This window comes from Portunus trituberculatus, chromosome 47 (genome assembly GCF_017591435.1).
Source record: "Portunus trituberculatus isolate SZX2019 chromosome 47, ASM1759143v1, whole genome shotgun sequence".
Classification (NCBI taxonomy): domain Eukaryota; kingdom Metazoa; phylum Arthropoda; class Malacostraca; order Decapoda; family Portunidae; genus Portunus; species Portunus trituberculatus.
This window is the reverse complement of record NC_059301.1, coordinates 32555986-32575985: the sequence shown is the minus strand read 5'-3', so window position 1 is coordinate 32575985 and position 20000 is coordinate 32555986. Positions and strand designations below refer to the sequence as shown.

The window sequence follows — 20000 nt, the reverse complement described above, 5'->3', positions numbered from 1 at the left end:
GAATGATGATGATGATCATCATTATTATTATTGTCACTAAGAGAGAGAGAGAGAGAGAGAGAGAGAGAGAGAGAGAGTAGAAAGGAGAAAAAATGTGATGAGGTAAAGAGGAAAAATGAATAAAGAAAGAAAGAAAGAAGAAAAAAGAAAAAAACAATTACACAGTATAGTAACAAAAAGCAAAGAAAATAAAAAAGAGAAAGAAGAAAAGAGGAAAAGGAAGAAGAATTAAACAGAGAGAGAGAGAGAGAGAGAGAGAGAGAGAGAGAGAGAGAGAGAGAGAGAGAGAGAGAGAGAGAGAGAGAGAGAGAGAGAGAGAGAGAGAACAACAATAAGAACAACTACAAGGAACTTCATTTGAGAGGAAAAAAAGAAGAAAGGGAGTAAGGAGAGAAAGAACTGGTTTTGTGATTGGAGACGAAAGAAAGAGAGGAGGAGGAGGAGGAGGAGGAGGAGGAGGAGGAGGAGGAGGAGGAGGAGGAGGAGGAGGAGGAGGAGGAGGAGAAGGAGGAGGAAGAGGAAGAGGAGGAAAAGAGGGAGAAGGAGGAGGAGAGGAAGGAAGTTAATGAGGAGGGGGAAGGAGGAGGAGGATAAGAAAGGAAGAGAGGGACATAGACTAACCTTTGACCCTCACCGATTTTCTCCATCCCTGAGGCGACAATGCGAGGCTTTCAACTTTTCCATTCCCTCCCTCACTCCCTATACTTTTCCCTCCTTCCCTCTCACCCTCCCCCACTCCCTCACTCCCTTCACTTATCAATCCCACACTCCCTTCAACTCTTCAGCTGTAACACATGCTTTCTACTCACACACACACACACACACACACACACACACACACACACACACACACACACACACACACACACACACACACACACACACACACACAGGTTATGCAAAATTATACAACGTTAAAATAGAAATAGTAACAGGTATAGGAAATAGTGATAGAAATGGCCAGCAAGGAAGCTAACTGTTTTAAAGAGAGTTAAAGAGCAAATTCAATATCCAGAAAATAGCACAGTGAAAATACGTGTGAAAAGAAAATATATATAGTTCTCTCCTTAGATAGATACGTAGATAGATAAATTAATAGATCAACTGCATTACTAGGTGAAATACTGTGTGTGTGTGTGTGTGTGTGTGTGTGTGTGTGTGTGTGTGTGTGTGTGTCTCCTTGAAAAGCATTAAAAAATATGATTGGACACCACCTCCTATAGAAAACGAAATCGAAAACGACCTTAATAGAAGTACGGGGAGAAAATACAGATAAAAGACGACAAAATAGTAGGAATGATCACTGTATGTGGTGCAGGGTGTATTACTGCAGTGAAGCTGTACGGCCAGACACCAATATGAGCAACCAGGAGCGGCGGAACCAGTCTACCTCAGGCGTGGGGGAGCTCACATGTGGTGGCAATAATAATCTTGTGGGAAATGCCTTGCTCCATAAAGAAAAGACTGAGTTAGAGCGCAACCAGCGTGGTAATCTTTTATATATTATACAGTCATCTTAGCAGACTGATCCTGACGCAGTGTTGCTCCAAATCATTCATGTCAACAAAGTGGAAAAAAATTTTGTTCGTAATTATCATCTCAACCAACACACAGTGAGATATACTGCATGTTGTTAAAAATCATGAATGCAAAGAATATGGGAGAAGATTTACTAATAAGTCTAATCATACTCGTCACATCAAAACACACACTGTTATGCAAAATCACAAATGTCTGAAATGTGGAAAAAAAAATTCACTCGAGGAAGTGACCTCACTAAACACATCAGCATAATGGTGTAGGTAGCTATATCTCCCTCGCAGAGAAGGTGGGCTCGGCCTAACTCAGATCCACTGTCTATAGAACATCAATAGTAAGTGTTGGACAGTGCCTGAAGAGCTCCACAGAAGTAAAACATGAAAACTATTGCTCAACATTAGAGATATGTACTCTCCCAACAGACATCTATCACAAAAACAAGCAGAAAAACTGGAGGAGACATTTTGGAAGAAAGAAAAGAAAATTAACAAATGCAAGTTAAAAGTATAGCAAGAAAGACATTAGCAAAAAAAACAAATTCTCGGGATAGAGAGATGGAGGCAATATGGAAGAACTAGAAAGGAACTACATAGATGAATATAAACCATTACACTGGCTTAAAAATTGAAATTTGCCACATGATGGAAAAGAATTTTAGTTGGTGCACAAACCAAAGGGCCTGTAACAAATGGCTTAAAAAACTGGCAGAATGGCCAATGTAGATTCTGTTATGCAGCCTTTGAGAGTGTAAGCCACCTAGAATCCCGCTGCAAGATTCTTTTAACGGATGAATACTAGGTAGCTACACTGCTCTCCACAGAAAGATCTGTAAATACATCCTTTGGAAGATATGTAAAGAAATAAATAAAAAAAAAGTTACCATCTTTTATGACAAAGTAACATCCGCTCGTGGAACAATAAATCCTGACATTGTTGTATGAAACAAGGAAGGAAGATCTGCAAAGATAATAACAGTTGTGTTGGGGGGGAGGGGTGCGACAGAGCTTGTGAAGAAGAACCTGAAAAACTACTACCTTGAGGCAATCCCTTGTTGCCCAAGTGTCCATGAGGTACAATTATGAGTAATCAAGGGAATTGTCACCATCCTGAAGAGAGTCCTCGGATACAGTACGTGCTCACAGTGCTTAACTCACTCAAGTTACTGTGTCTCAAGACATGGGTGGTAAGGAATCTTCTACACTCATCTCATTCAAAATTCTTACCCTTTTTTTTATTTTCTTTTCTTAATTGGTTATATGCAAGATGCAATGACTCAAACCTGGGTGTCTTCCAATGCACCTTAAAGTATGATGTCTGCAGGAAGTGTTTCAATACAAAGAGTGATATTACTAGCCACATGGTGTGTACTGAGACTTACTATATCTAAAACATGCTGTATGTATATATATATATATATATATATATATATATATATATATATATATATATATATATATATATATATATATATATATATATATATATATATATATATATATATATATATATATATATGGGTTCATGACTATATATGAAACATGGCGTGTACTGTGACATAAATTCTTACTTTTATTGTTTATTTTTAAGCTGAATTGTCTTTTTATTCATGTTGTGAAAAAAGAATATGAGATTAATTTCATATTCCTTCAATTTCACTATATTAGAACATTTTATGATTTGTAGGATTTTATGGTATATCAGTAGGATTTTCAGGTAGGATTTTAAGTTCAACACATCCTTATTCATCATGAAACTGAAGGAATTCTAAAACAATTATTCACAATGTGTGTAAAGCGTCCACCATGTATTATTAGGATGTTGTGTGTCAATAATGTCAGCCTATCTTAGCTTTCCGGACTCTTGGGGACCAATGAACAGTGTGTGCATGTCGTTTAGGGAGTATGCATTAGGTGAACCTGAAACTTGTACGTAATCCCCCTTGGATATTTCATGAAAAATGAGAAAATTGTGTGAAGGAAAGATTAAATAAATCACTAAAGTCTCTTCCCAGGAATAAAGGGACTGAAACCGCGCTGGAAAGACAGAACAACAGCATCTCATACCTTGGAATCATATCAATCATTCAAAGATCACTTACCGGATACTCCAAGCCAATAGTAAATTTTTCATTTGTTGGTAAACTCTGGAACTCCCTACTGTTCATGTATTTCCGCCCCGCTTTTGACTTCACTTCTGTTTCATAATTCATATTTGATATTATAGTAATATTTTTATTAAACTCAGTATATGGTAGGCATTGCAAATTGTATTCAAAGTAATTATATGGCGAGCAATGCTTCCACGCTGAATAGAAGCTCTAATACATACAGGCAAATCATCGAATGGCAATTGTGAGAGTCTTTCACACCAACAAAGTTCTACACAAATGAATCCCTCCTACAATAATTATATAATAAAACAAATAAAATTGATGCATTGATAAAGTATCCCCTTTAGCCCATAAATTCCCGTGAAAAGCCCACATGGTGTAAATAAAAAAGAAAAAGAGAAAAAAACGATTCTTAGCTCTGCCCACATCAGTGGGTCAGTGTTGAAAATACGAAGATCACGAGGAGGAGGTAGTATATACCTATAGTGAAACGATGATTTACTCCCAAAGAGGTCGTATAACACTAATTATACGACCTCCTTATTTGGACTGGTCCTTGTCTGGTCTCGATCAGTTCAGTAGGTGTTATGAACTCACCATCAAAGATAGGTGTGAACGTTTCCTTTTTGTCTCCAAACCCACGGGGGCAGTCACAGCCTGCCCTCTAAAGACAACTCTCCCATTCACACAAAATTAGATGCACTTACTATACACACACCGTTCAGTAGAAATTAAAAACGTGCCACTCCCAAACTAGCCTCGGAGTTCCCTTCTGGGGAAGAGACCATAAATGTCCCCAGATAGGACTGCTCTCTTGGCAACGACCAAAAATGTCATGACACCTCCCTCAACTTTTTCATCATTAATTTCTCCAACATTCGCGGTCTTAGATCTAATTTTCTATCTGTAAAACACCACCTCTCATTTGCTAAACCTCATCTTCTCTTCCTCACTGGAACACAGCTGTCTGAGGCAACAGACAGGAACCCCTTTTTCTGTTCCCTCCTATTTTTTCTGTTCTCATTTTCGTTCATCGCTGTGCGATGACTTACTCTCGAGCCCACGTTCTTAAACCTTTCAAGTTTTCCACCATCTGGCTTTGACTCTATAGTCATTCTCTAACTAAATTTATCTGTGCTGTCTATCTCTCCTCTAACTCCTCTGACTATTCAACTTCCAAAGCGGAGCACATTCTGTCCCTCTATTCTTCTGAGGAGATCTCCAACCTTTGAGATTTCAATGTTCACCACCAACTTTGGCTTTCCTCTCCTTTCACAAACCATCCTGGTGAACTAGCCTTCAACTTTGCTATCCTCCATGACCTAGAGGAACTGGTGCAACACCCTATTCGTATTCCTCACCATCTTCGAAGTACGCCTAACATTCTTGATGTTTTCCTTTCCTCTAATCCTTCTGCTTATGCTGTTGCCTTATTTATCTTTTCCGTTAGACTCTTCCGATCACAACCTCATGTCTGTATTTTGTCCTATTTCTCCAATCCCTCCTCAGGATCCTCCAAGGTGGAGATGCCTCTGGCATTTTATCTCTGCCAGTTATGGGGACCTGAGGAGGTATTATGCTGATTTTCCCTGGAATGATTACTGTTTCCATATCAGAGACTCATCTCTGTGTACTGGACGCATAACTGAGGTGATAGTGTCTGGCATGGAGGCGTACATTCCTCATTCTTTTTTCTCAACCTAAACCTTCTAAGCCTTGATTTAACACAGCCTGTTCTCGTGCTATACATGATAGAGAGGTTGAACTTCCATCACTTGAATCTCATACACTTTATATTTCCGTCCGGAATCATGCCAAGTCTGTTTTTTAACTTGCTAAACATTGTCATAAATGGAAAATGGTAAAATCTTCCAAACTCTAACTCCCCTCGAGACATCTGGCACCTGGACAAAAACATTTCAAATAACTTTACGTCTTCACCTTTCCCTCCTTTACTTCATCCTGATGGCACCACTGCCATCTCTTCTGTCTCTAGAGCTGAACTCTTCTCTCAGACCTTTGCTAACAACTCTACCTTGGATTATTCTGGATTTGTTCCTCCCTCTCCTTTCTCTGACTATTTCATGCTATATTCGTAATGATGTTTTTCACGCCCTCGCTGGCCTAAACCCTCGAAAGGCTTATGGATCTGATGGGGTCCCTCCTATCGTTCTCAAAAACTGTGCTTCCGTGCCTGCATCTTGCCTAGCCAAACTCTTCAAACTCTACCTATCGACCTCTACCTTTCCATCTTGCTTGAAGTTTGGCTACAGTCAACCTGTTCCTCAAAAGGGTGATCGTTCTAATCCCTCAAACTACCGTCCTATAGCTTTAATCTCTTCCATGTCTAAAGTTTTTTAATCTATCCTCAATAAGAAAATTCTTATACATCTGTCACTTCACAATCTTTTATCTGATCGCCAATATGGCTTCCATCAATCTTCTGGCTTTCCTTACTGAGTCTTGATCATTCTCTTTTAGAGATTTCAATGAAACTTTTCCTAACGTGTTAGACACATCAAGAGCTTTTGATAGAGTCTGAAACACAGCTTTGATCTCAAAACTACCCTCCACGGCTTCTATTCCTCTCTCTGTAACTTTACCTCAAGTTTCCTCTCCGGCCGCTCTATTGCTGCTGTGGTACATAGCCATTGTCTTCTCCTAAATCTATTAACGGTGATCTTCCTCAAGCTTCTATCCAGTCACCCAATCTCTTATTCTCAAATATATTAATGATCTTCTTAACCAAACTTCTTACCCTATCCACTCTTACGCTGATGATACCACCCTACACCTTTCCACGTCTTTTTAGAAACGACCAACCCTTCAGGAAGTCAACAGATCACGCAAGGACGCCACAGAAAGCCTAACTTCTGATCTTTCCAAGATTTCTCATTAGAGCTGAAAAAACTTAGTAGTGCTCAATGCCTCAAAAACTCAATTCCTCCATCTATCAACTCGACACACTCTTCCAGACAACTATCCACTCTTCTTCAATGACACTAACTGTCCCTCTCTTCTACAGTGAATATCCTTGGCCTATCCTTTACTCATAATTTTAACTGGAAACTTCACATCTCATCTCTTGCTAAAACAGCTTCTATGAAGCTGGGCGTTCTGAGGCATCTTCGCCAGTTTTCTCATCTCACCAACTGCCAACTCTGTACAAGGGCCTCATCCGCCCCTGTATTTTTTTTTTTTTCTATGCAGGAGGGAAGCCAGCCAAGGGCAATAAAATGTTAAAAAGAAGGTCCACTTGAGTGCTGGTTTTCTAAAAGGAAAGTAAAGAGTTAGTCCAAATTAAGGAATAAATGTCTTGATACCTTCCTCTTAAAAGAAATCAAGCCATAGGAGGACGGAAATATAGAAGCAGGTAGAGAGTTTCAGAGGTTACCAGAGAAAGGTATAAATGATTGAGAGTACTGGTTAACTCTTGCGTTAGAGACTTGGACAGAATAGGGATGAAAGGAAGAAGAAAGACTTGTTCAGCAAGACCACAGGAGGAGGGGAGGCATGCAGTTAGCAAGACCAGTAGAGCAGTTAGCAGGAAAATAGCGATAAAAGATGGAAAGAGATACAACATTTCGGCGGTGAGAAAAAGGCTGAAGACAGTCAGTCAGAGGAGGAGAGTTGATAAGACGAAAAGCTTTTGATTCCACAATATCTAATAAAACTATATGAGTGGAACCCCTCAAACATGCGAAGAGTACTCCATACAAGGACGGATAAGGCCCTTGTACAAAATTAGCAGTTGGAGGACGAGAAAAACTGGCGGAGACGCCTCAGAACGCCCAACTTCATAGAAACTGTTTTACCAAGAGATGAGAGGTAAAATTTTCAGTTTAGATTATGAATAAAGGGCAGACTGAGGATATTCAGTGGAAGAGCAACTGAGTGTCACTGAAGAAAAGGGGATAGTTGTCTGGAAGGTTGTGTCGAGATGATAGATGGTGGAAAAGAGTTTTTGAGGCATTGAACACTATTAGATTTTCTCTGCCCCAATCGGAAATCTTAGAAAGATCAGAGGTCAGGCATTCTGTGGTGTTCCTGCGTGATCTGTTGATTCTCTGAAGGGTTGGTCGTCTCTGAAAGGACGTGGAAAGATGTAGGGTGGTATCATCAGCGTAAGAGTGGATCATTAACGAATAATAGATAAAGAGTGGGTGACAGGACAGAACCCTAAGGAACACCACTTTTTATAGATTTAGAAGAAAAACAGTGGCAGTCTACCACAGCAACAATAGAACGGTCAGAAAGGAAACTTGAGATAAAGGTGCAGAGAGAAGGATAGAAACTGTAGGAGGGCTGTTTGGAAATGAAAGCTTTATGCCAGACTTTATCACAAGCTTTTGATATGCCTAACGTGACAGCAAAGGTTTCACCGAAATTCCAAAAGAGATGACCAAGACTCCATAAGGAAAGCCAGAAAATCACCAGTAGAGCGACCTTGACGAAAGCCATACTGGCGATCAGATAGAAGGTTGTGAAGTGACAAACTTTGAATGAAGACATGAAATAATCAGAGGGAGGAGGAGAGGGAGGGACAAACCCAGAATCATCCAAGGTGAAATTGTTAGCAAAGGTAGGACAACATACAGAAATGAGATTGTGATCGGACGAGCTCAACAGAGATGATAGGGTAACAGCATAAGCAGAGGGATCAGAGAGGTAAGGAAGAAATCAAGAATGTTGGGCGTGTCTTCAAGACGGTCAGGAATACGAGTAGGTTGTTGCATCAGTTGCTCTAGGTCATGGAGGATAGCAAAGTTGAAGACTAGTTCACCAGAGTGGTCAGTGAAGGGAGAGGAAAGCCAAAGCTTGTGGTGAACATTCAAATCTCCAAAGATGGAGATCTCCACGAAAGGAAGTTAAATAGTCAAAGAATTTACCATAGTCAGAGGAGTTAGGGGAGAGATAGACACCGCAGATAAATTTAGGTAGAGAGTGACTATTGAGTCGAAGCCAGATGGTGAAAAACTCGGAAGATTCGGGAGCATGGGCATGAGAGCAAGTTAAGTTGTTGCTCACCCAGCCAGTCTTCTCCATTACGGAGCGAGCTCAGAGCTCATAGACCGATCGTCGGGTAGGACTGAGACCACAACACACTCTACACACTAGGAAAGCGAGGCCACAACTCCTCGAGTTAAATCCTGTACCTACTTGCTGCTAGGTGAACAGGGGTTACACATTAAGAGGCTTGCCCATTTGTCTCGCCGCGACCGGGACTCAAACCCGAGCCTTCTCGGTTGTGAGCCCAGTGTGCTAACCATTACCCTACGTGGTGTGTTATTCACCACGGTCGTCTGCTGGTCACCCAGCCAGTCTTTCCCCTACGGAAAGAGCTCAGAGCTCGTAGTGACCGATCATCAGGTAGGACTGAGACCACAACACACTCCACACACCGGGAAAGCGAGGCCACAACCCCTCGAGTTACATCCCGTACCTATATACTGCTAAGTGAATAGGGGCTACACATTAAAAGGCTTGCCCATTTGCCTCGCCGCTTTCCGGGACTCGAACCCGGTCGATTGTGAGTCGAGCGTGCTAACCACTACACTAGGCGGTGTGTGTGTGTGTGTGTGTGTGTGTGTGTGTGTGTGTGTGTGTGTGTGTGTGTGTGTGCGCGTGTGTGTGTGTAAAATCACTGTATGTAAGCTTACAGTTAATGAAGTTCCTCTGCCATTATTTTGTTACGAAAAGAAAAAACTTGATACATTAATTTCGATCGTAAGTCAAGTAAATAAATACAATCACAACACGTGGATAAGTACAAACTGAGACGTGAGTGAGAAACAATTACGTACAATGGATCAGTAATATTAATGTATGCATATCATGAGTGTGAGAGCACAAGTGAAGCACAAGAGGACGCCGCACCTAGGCTGTTTTCCCTTGATGGGTATGTCATAAGCAGATAAGTCAATAAGCAAATGGATGAGTATTGCGTGGGAGCACACCTTGTAATCCACAAGTGAATATGATGAAGAGCAAAGCCACTTTCACCTTGAAAAAGAAGGAACCATGGTGCTTGTGCCATACACACACACAGACACACACACACACACACACACACACACACACACACACACACACACACACACACACACACACACACACACACAGTAAACACTGAATAAGTACACAGTTATGTACGTAATCTTAAAACATAATCCAGTATTATCTATTCACGAATTAATCAAGTAGAAAATTAAGGCAGTATAGTAAATAGACTGAAATACGTCCAACTTGAGAGAGAGAGAGAGAGAGAGAGAGAGAGAGAGAGAGAGAGAGAGAGAGAGAGAGAGAGAGAGAGAGAGAGAGAGAGAGAGCAAACTGTCTTGCTGGCAAATTTACACAAACTTGTTACTTTAAAACAAGTCTGAATAAGATGCATGTTTTATGTACTTGGAATTTTTTTTACATTTGTTTGGTTTTGGACAATGCCATAACATGCTACAGACAAATGACTTTGAAGGCTGTGTTCATCAGCAGATAGCCCTAATAGTTCCTGTTTACACTAGTGGTTTTGCACAGTTCAAATTGCACCATCTCTCAACAAGAGATGCTTTCATTAGGTCCCATATATGTTATGTGCAAACATGCGTATGGTATTGCGCTTTATATTGAAATTATGAGTTTTATACACAAAGCCACGTGTGTAGTAGCTCAGCTCTCTAGTGTAGCCTATACGAGTTTGCCTTGCTTCAATAGCGCCATGGTTCATGACGCTGTGTCACAGCCCATATTGTACACAGGGCTTAGGACGGGATCCGCGCCACTGACCCTACACGAGTCATACCACTGTAATGTTAGCAGAAAAGAATTAGGAGAAAAAGTTTTGGAGTCTTACATCATCGAAAGGCACGATGTAGGATAAGGCAAAGGCAACAGTGGATTCATCTTTTTTCATGTAACAGACTAATCTATGAGAGGTTCATAACATTGTGTCACAAGTTGAGAGACCATGAAGACAAGTTCTTCCGTTGTTTCAGGATGTCGATGATCTGCTGACCAATGGAAGGGCAACGATGTCTTGGAGCCACCAAGTATGTAGATATGCTTCTATTTTAATACATGTAAATCGACACATGTGTTTTTTGCGTGGTTGGAGAGAAGACCTCAAGCCACACGGAGACCGCGGCGGGAGGAAAAACTGCAGCGGTTGTGTGTGAACGCCTCCATTGATTTGTATTGTAATTACACTGCTGCCTGGTTAAACCTTCTAATATGAACGAGGCCTGAAGGCTGTAAGTAACAAGACCCTGACAAGTACTGGCTCATAGCATATTTACACACTGCATACTACACTCAAGTATATTCCAACAAACGCTAGGCAGAGAGACAGACAGTGATCTTCGATTGTAGTCTAAGCGAAGTCTTCTTAGATCAAACTTACTGAGCCATCTGCCTGTCCAGTGTGGCAGACTAATTCATGTCCCAGTTCTGACAAATGGTGAGGAAAGAAGTAAGTACTATATGTCACTGCTTAGTATACTAATCTGGCATATTCTTCTTCTCTGGTAAAGCAGTGGAACCATGCTTGCTTTGGGGTCTGAGGGATCTCTAAGCGCACGGATTCAAATCCTGTCCACGGTCCGAGAGCAGGTTGGGCTTCCTCACTCGGAGCAACGGTTTCCTAGCGGGTGGGCTTTGAGATAAGAAGTACCCCAAAAAGTACCCCTTTAGCCCATAAATTCCCGTGAAAAGCCCACATGGTATAAATAAAAAAAAAAAAAAAAAGGCTCGTTAGTCCCCAGAGGTAGAACTGAGACTGTGTTATGGCGCCATAACACTAATTTGGCCATCCAAGCTATCACTAGTAATAATGTTAGCATTTTTGTATTGGTAAGTAGGAATAAGCAGTTTCTCTACGTTATGAATATAGTAGACACGAACATATCACACTGATACGTACAAAATCAAATACAGATCAATCATTCACAGTAAAGTCAGGATAACACCTAAGAATAAGGTGGCGCTGTCATAGGGTGCTCCGTTGCATCATCATCTCTATAGACTTTCCCTCATCACATCATTAGCAAGGATACCACAATCTCTTTAGTTTTTCCCTCTTCACATTACTGGCTAGGGCGCAAGGCAGCAGCCAGAGAGCGTAGCAGGTTAGGGTGGTGGTCAGTAAGGTTCTGGACAGCGTCCTCGAGCTCCGCCGTGGCCTGGTTACGCTGCTGGCTCCTCTTTTCTTCCAGGTGGTGCAGCCGATGAACCCTGCAGAGGAAGAAAGGCTGAGAATACTATGTGTGTGTATTCACCTAGTTGTAATTTTACAGGGCCTGGGTATCATACTCGTGTGGCCCCGTCTCCATATCTACACACATCCAACTTTCCTTTAAAACTATGCACACTCCTTGCTGACACCACCTCCTCACTCAAACCATTCCACACCTCCACACATCTTTGTGGGAAACTATATTTCTTCACATCCTTCAAGCATATTCCCTTGGCTATCTTTTTACTATGCGATCTTGTAGTTCTATTTAAGTTTTCCACTCTCAACATCATTTGCTCATTATCCACTTCATCCAGTCCATTCAACAGTTTATAAACCTGTATTAAATCTCCTCTTTCTCTTCTTTGTTCCAAGGTAAGCAAATTCATTTATTTTAATCTCTCCTCATAGGTCATTTCTGCCAATTCCGGAACCATTTTTGTTGCCATTCTCTGCAATCTCTCCAACTTCCTTATATGCTTCTTTTTATAAGGGGACCAAACCACTCCAGCATATTCCAATCTTGGTCTAATTACCGTACTAATTAATTTCTTCATCATATCTTTATCCATATAATGGAAGGCTAATCCAATATTTTTATCAAATTATACGTTTCTCCAAACATCTTATCAATATGAGCCTCAAACTGCCCATGGTCTTGTATTATCACTCCCAAATCCTTTTCCTTTTCCACCTTTTTCAACACTACTTCTTCACCCATCTTATATGACCCTCTTGGCCGTCTTCCACTCTTCCCCATCTCCATCACATGACTTTTGCTCAGATTAAATTCCATTTGCCACCTCTTGCTCCACTCCCAAATCTTATCCAGATCTGCCTGTAAAATTTCACAATCTTCTTCACTCTTCACACACCTACACAACTTTGCATCATCCGCAAACAAATTAATATAACTGTTTACTCCCTCTGGCATGTCATTAATATATACAAGGAAAAGTATTGGTGCCAGCACTGAGCCTTGTGGGACTCCACTCTCCACCACCAACCAGTCCGACTTTGCATCCCTTATTACCGTTCTCATCTCCCTCCATCTCAAGTAGTTTTCCATCCACTTTAACACTTTTCCTTTCAGTCCTCCATAAATCTCTAATTTCCATAACAGTCTCATGTGAGGTACCTTGTCAAAAGCTTTCTTTAAATCCAAATATACACAGTCCATCCATCCCTCTCTCTCTTGTATTTTGTCAACCACTCTTGAATAAAAGCTCAGTAGATTTGTTACACATGACCTCCCTTTCCTGAAGCCAAATTGATGATCCGATAATAACTTATGATCCTCCAGGAACCGTATCCAATATTTCTTTATCACCCTCTCACAAATCTTACCGACCACACTTGTTAGAGACACAGGTCTATAGTTAAGAGGCTCTTCCTTACTGCCTCCCTTATAAATGGGCACCACTTCAGCTCTCTTCCACTCTACTGGTACTTCCCTGTTTCTAATGAACACCTTATAATATCATATAATGGATCAATCAATTCTTCTCTACACTCCTTCAATAATTTTCCTGAAACTTCATCTGGTCCCATCGCTTTATCATCTTTAAGTTCCTCCAACATTTTATATAACTCCTTTTAGGTATCTTAATGTCATCCATGTGCACATTTCCTTGTACATTCTGAGGCTTTACAAACATTGTTTCTTCAGTAAATACTTGCTGAAACCTATTATTTAGCAATTCCGCTATATTCTTAGGGTCATCTACTATCCCTTGCTCTCCTTTTAATCTTTCAATGGACTCTCTCTTTTAAGTTTACCATTTATGAACCTGTAAAACAATTTTGGATGTTCCTTACTCTTGTCTACAATATCTTTTCAAATTTTCTTTCTTCCTCCTCCTTACCCTCACATACTCATTTCTCGCCACTCTATAATTCTCCTTATTTAGTATATTCCTGCTCTTTTCCATCTTTTCCAAGCCACATCTCTCTTTTCCTTAGCCTTAACACAAGTTGCATTAAACCAATCCTTTCTTCCTTCCTCTCTCGGTTTATACTTTGGTACAAATTTCATAACTCCTTCTTTATAATATTTCATAAAAATCTCATATTTTTTTGCACTTCTCTGATTTGTAACATCTCCTCCCAATCTAATTTTCTGAAATAATTTTTCAAACTTTCTGTGTCCATCTTTCTATAATTCAATCTACCACTCCTGTATGTCTCGTCTTTCCTTCGCTGTGTTGTTGCTATCTGCATTTCCATAACCACATGATCACTCTTTCCCAAAGGACACTTGTATTGTATATCTCCACATAGGTACACTTCTCTTGTTAACACCAAATCCAGTCTAGCCGGTTCATCATCTCCTCTATATCTAGTATTTTCCTTCACCCTCTGTTCCATCATATTTTCCATCATTAGATTAAGAAATCTCTCTCCCATGCTTCCTCTCCAACACCACTTACTAGATTTTCCCAATCCACCTCCTTACAATTAAAATCTCCTACTAGTATCACCTTTCTTTTCCCAGATAATACACTTTCCAAACTCTGTAAAGTATCCTTGATCATATTGTCGTATTCCTTAATGTCCAAGAATTTGTTTTAGGAGGTACATAGGTCACCATGATTATTAATTCTTTTCCATCACTTTTTATCTTTATGCTTATCACTTCTGCGTTGCTCTTCCCATACCAAACCTTATCCACATTTATTTATTTCTTCGTCATAATCATAACTCCTCCTCCACCTTTACTCTCTCTATCCTTTCTCCATATAATATATTTATTATCCAAATTTATCTTTGTTTTTTCATGCAATTTTGTCTCAGTCAAACACACTATATCAGGCTTCTCCACCATTATAGTCTTGCAATTCCAATCTACTTGACAGTATTCGCCAAGACCCAATCTCAGTGAACACGTAACCACCAATCGTTATCCTCTCAGTGGGATCTTGGATATCATTATTACTAATCATCAGGTAAGACTGTTACATCACACACCACACACCCCATCCCCCTAGTCAGAGGAGACAGTAAAGGTGACCAACCCCTGGTGTGGTGATTCGGCCCCATTACTATTGAGCAACGTGTATTCGTGTGTGTGTGTGTGTTTCACTGTTTGATCTGCTGCAGTCTCTGACGAGACAGCCAGACGTTGCCCTACGGAACGAGCTCAGAGCTCATTATTTCCGATCTTCGGATAGGCCTGAGACCAGGCACACAACACACACCGGGACAACAAGGTCACAACTCCTCGATTTACATCCCGTACCTACTCACTGCTAGGTGAACAGTCGCTACACGTGAAAGGAGACACACCCAAATATCTCCACCCGGCCGGGGAATCGAACCCCGGTCCTCTGGCTTGTGAAGCCAGCGCTCTAACCACTGAGCTACCGGGCGTGTGTGTGTGTGTGTGTGTGTGTGTGTGTGTGTGTGTGTGTGTGTGTGTGTGTGTGTGTGTGTGTGTGTGTGTATCTATATGGACATAATTCATCAAGAGATCTGCATGGGGAATGTTCCTAGCATGTTTACACTGGACACTGCACCTGAGACACTCGGCAAACTCGTCATTCAGCTTGTTCGGGGTCTTGTGGTCGAGACCGGACAGGAGCCGCTCATGCTTCTTGGGGTGGTTGATCTTGGCCAGGAAGGACGGAGTGTTGTTGGTCCCAGACAGAAGCTGCAAGTTACCCAGACAGGGGCGTACGAAGCGGGAGCTGAGGAAGGTCTCTATCACGTTCACCAGTTCAAGGAGGGAGATGAGGGAGTACAGCTTGGTGTCGTTCACCACTTCCTGGAGTGAAGAACAGGTGGTTTCTACAGTATAATAGAAAGTGGCAGAGTGATTGGTGTGACGTAAAAGAGATAAAAGAAAATAATATTTGCACAGTAAAAATAATTTTATTAACACACACACACACACACACACACACACACACACACACACACACACACACACACTCTCATACTCTCTCTCTCTCTCTCTCTCTCTCTCTCTCTCTCTCTCTCTCTCTCTCTCTCTCTCTCTCTCTCTTAGTGCCTTACTTGCGCGTCAGTGACGGCCAGTGCATTCATCACGTTCATCAGTACCAAGATGATAGCAAAGACAAACACGAGCGTCATGATGATAGCGGAGGTGCTCAACGCCTCAGGGAACTTCTCACTCATGTCGGAGTATTCCAACTCGCCTGTGGACATGACGACGGCCTTGGGAAACGATAGGAAGTTTTCATTCTGTATAGAGGGAAAGAAGATACATATAGTTTATATAGGTGTGTGTGTGTGTGTGTGTGTGTGTGTGTGTGTGTGTGTGTGTGTGTGTGTGTGTGTGTGTGTGTGTGTGTGTGTGTGTGTGTGTGTGTGTGTGTGTGTGTGTGTGTGTGTGTGTGTGTGTGTGTGTGTGTGTGTGTGTGTGTGTATGTGAATGAATGTAGTACCTGGTTTTCTCCGAAGGGGTGGAAGAGCAGGATGTTAAAGCTGAGGGTGAAGGCAAGGATGAGGAGGCTGTAGAGGACAATTAGCTTCAGGAAATTCGAGGTGACGTGACACAGCATCGTAATGTAGAGAGCGAAGAACGGCACGCGGCCCAACTTCAGCACGAACACGAACCTGCAACAATTATGGAGCTAGGTTTACTACCTTAGCTCTCACGTGCACAACGGGACCCCTCCTCTCCCTTCCCTTAAGGCACCATTAAAGAAACACGCCCAGCTACTTACCAGGCGATAATCATTGCCCAGGCTGAACATTGTCTTATTGAGTCCATCTCCAGCGGCGCGAAGCACAGCACCGGCACTATCACTAACAGTGACCATTGCAGCCAGTTTTGAATTTTCTTGAGATACTTGAAGGATAACTTAATCTGCAAAACCATTCTCACCAACATGAACAGTGAGGCGAGCAGCAGCAGAACCAGGAACACGTGCACTTTGATTTGCTTCCCCTGCTTGCTGGCTTCCAGGCTGGTGGTATTTATGGTAACGTTAAGCTGCAGCATTGACAGATGTTCTTCTATCGCGCGCAGGTCTATTAGGAAGTAGGCAAATGTGGTGAGCATTGACACGAAGAACAAGTAAAGTAACAGGTTACCGATGTACAACGGTTGTACCTTCTTCCACTTAGCGTACAGCAAAGTCTGCACCAGGGGGTGTTTGATGAGGTGACGGTGCCTTTCGCTGTGGCACACTTCCATCAGCGTCTCCACTTCATTCACTGGTTTGGTGTCACTGTTGTTGCCATCCTGCTCTGGTGGAAGAAGAAAACAATAGTCGAGGTGGAGTGTGTAGTGTTCGCTGACTACGTTCTCGGTCTTGTTACTTTTGTCGTCACAGTAATGTGTAATGCAGTCGTCCATGGCGTGTTCCAGTGTTTCCGGTAGAACACTGTCCAAGGCAGCACCGCATTCCTTCCCAAACACCACGTGGCGTGCGCCAAGGAAGGCACCTGCCCTCAGCAGTTCCCTCACCGCCTCCTGCTGGTTATATTTCGCCGCCAAGTGCAGCGGCGTCAGATCAGGGTCCTTCTGGTTCAAGTCAAGCTGGGCTTCTTTCAGTAAGTGGCGGAGACACGCCAAGTGATCTTCGTTCTGCGTGGTCTTGGTGTGACTGTTCTCCATGAGCTTCTTGATGAGGGTGGCACTGTGGTCCCGCAGATCGATGGTCTTGTTGTTGTTCTTCATCTTTTCGACAAGCAAGGTGAAGATGTCAACGTGGCCTTTGACGGCGGCGCGGTGGAGAGGCAGCTCGTGCGTCCATTCCAACAGCCAGGGGTCAGCGCCATACCTGAGCAGCTCCTCCACCAGAGAAGTGTTCATAATGTTCACAGCGTATGACAGCAGACTGTTGCTACCGAGCTTTGAATTCACTGCTTCACGGGCGTCTTCTGGTCGCTCTCCCTGCAACATCTCCCTCACCTCGCTGCCGCTCCTGCGCATGCAGACCAAGTCCACCACGTGAGCCGCTATGTGTCTCGGAGGGGGATGCTTTCGCTCGCTCAGCACCTTCTCCGTCAGGCATCCTTTCTGGGTAAGTACCTGCTGCACAGTGGCGCCGTTCACATCTCCAGACAATGAGGCACCCGCTTTTACCAGCTTCTTGCACAGCTCAAGAAGATTGGCGACCCAGGATGCTGTGTCTTCTTTCCGAAGCTTGGCGGTAGCCAAGGCCAGCGGGGTGGCGGCGGTCAGGTCAAGAAAGTCGGCGTGGGGCTCCAAGTCTAGCTTCTTGACGTGTGTAGAGGATAGTAACAAGTCTGCCACCCTCAGTAAGTCCCCCGCCTGTGCAGAGTCTTTGGAGAGGTTCAGTACTAGGAGGTGTAGTGCTCCTTTGTGGTTGTCATCGCGGGCATTGACATTGGCTCCTGCACTCAGCAGGTGTTCCAGTGCTGTGTGTCGCGCTTTGCCCACTGCCGTCAGCAGAGGCGTCTGTCCCTTGTCGTCAGGAGCCTCTAATTCCTCCTTGGAAAGTCGGTGACTAAGCAAGACTTTGAGACACTTTTCGGCTCCGCATTTGACGGCGATGTGGAGAGAATTGCCTACCGCCTGGCCGTCAAGATTGGGACGCAGCACATCGGCAACACTCCAGCTCTGGAGCATGTGTTGCATCGCCACCTCGTTGTCCGTCTCCAGGTGACGCTTCACCAGATCAGCGTCAAGCTTCGTCCGTTGCATCTCTATCTTGACGAGGGGCGTTTTCTGGTTGTCAGTGCCGACTGTCATGGTGACTCCTGTGAGAGAGAGAGAGAGAGAGAGAGAGAGAGAGAGAGAGAGAGAGAGAGAGAGAGAGAGAGAGAGAGAGAGTCAGAGTCATTATAATCTTTTCTAAACTTAACAACGAAAAAAAACACTGTTACTATTGCTACTATTACTACTATTACTTCTATTACTACTGCTACTACTACTACTACAACTACTACTACTACTACTACTACTACTACCACTACTACTGATACTATCACCATTCTCATCATATAACGACCAAAATAAAGGGCACACATGCACAATAAAAAAAAGTTTGTTTACAGGTGGAGAGTGGGTGGAGCCGAATCATAGAATGGGCGGGACTGGGTGGTGGGTGGAGTTTAGGTGGCGATTTGGGCGTGGCTGAGTGGGGAAGTGGGCGGGTTCGCGCATCCACTCTTCCATCCACCTGATCGATCCACCCACATTCTTCCTCGTCACAAGTGGAAAGAGCGAGTGAGCGTGCATGTGTGTGTGTGTGTGTGTGTGTGTGTGTGTGTGTGTGTGTGTGTGTGTGTGTGTGCGTGATAACAGTGATGAGGGTGTACGTAATGAAGATGGCGTTGGGGTGTGGTGAATGATTTAGGGTGCAGTAAGTACATATGGGTGTAGGGGGAGTGTGGTGGAGTGTGGTAGAGTGTGGTGAGGTGTGACACAGGTGAGTCCCAGGTGAAGCTAATTGAGCGGGACGAGACGTGAGCAGCAAACCGAAGCGACTCAATTATTGGTGACGCAGAGAGAGAGAGAGAGAGAGAGAGAGAGAGAGACGGGGGGGTATCATCACTAACAGAAAAATAAAAGAAACCCACTCTCATTATATACTGATAATATCGATGGTGTTTATGTATCTCATCCCGATCATCTTCAGCATGCTCTGATGGAAGTTACTTGGAGAGTTTCAATGGCAGGGTTTTTGCATAAATACAATCAGACTTTAATAAAAATCTGCGCTGCCTCAGAGAGAAAAAAAAAAAAAAGAAAGAAAGACCTTTAAAAATATACCTGATAAAAGAACATAGCGTTTGAGTATAGTACTCTCAAGGTTCCCTTACAATAGCACATTTTTCCGCCAGTTTTCTGAAAATTGAAAATTTCTTGGTCGCGCCACGTCACACACACAAACACACACACACACACACACACACACACACACACACACACACACACACACACACACACAGCCGTTCATCTGCGCTTTCATCGACACTATAAACAAACGTGGATGCTCAGACGCAAGCATTCGCTGTTCTACACTTTATTACAAGTATTATAAATCATAGACGGGTCAAACGAGTTTGAATGATTTCCCCCGTGGAGGAGTGGAGATACAGAGACTTTCTTTAAGGTCTATCGAGTCATTCGAGCAGGAAGATAAATGTATTGACATGTTAAATTTGAAAAATATACATACATTTTCT

General features: G+C 42.7%; 1 protein-coding gene across 3 annotated transcripts in view; it reads right to left on the bottom strand.

Moving 5' to 3' along the window:
• Positions 1-11275: 11275 nt before the first annotated feature.
• The window catches only part of LOC123498092 (transient receptor potential channel pyrexia-like), a 23399-nt gene continuing 14674 nt past the window's right edge, over positions 11276-20000 (bottom strand). For all 3 annotated transcript variants that reach the window (XM_045245215.1, XM_045245217.1, XM_045245216.1), the window contains exons 3-7: positions 16565-18569; positions 16283-16454; positions 15891-16079; positions 15392-15639; positions 11276-11875 (exon numbers count right to left, since the gene is read on the bottom strand). In XM_045245215.1, the coding sequence (XP_045101150.1) occupies positions 11728-11875; positions 15392-15639; positions 15891-16079; positions 16283-16454; positions 16565-18569 (2762 nt within the window). In that variant the 3' untranslated portion in view covers positions 11276-11727. The remainder of the gene's footprint in view (positions 11876-15391; positions 15640-15890; positions 16080-16282; positions 16455-16564; positions 18570-20000) is intronic.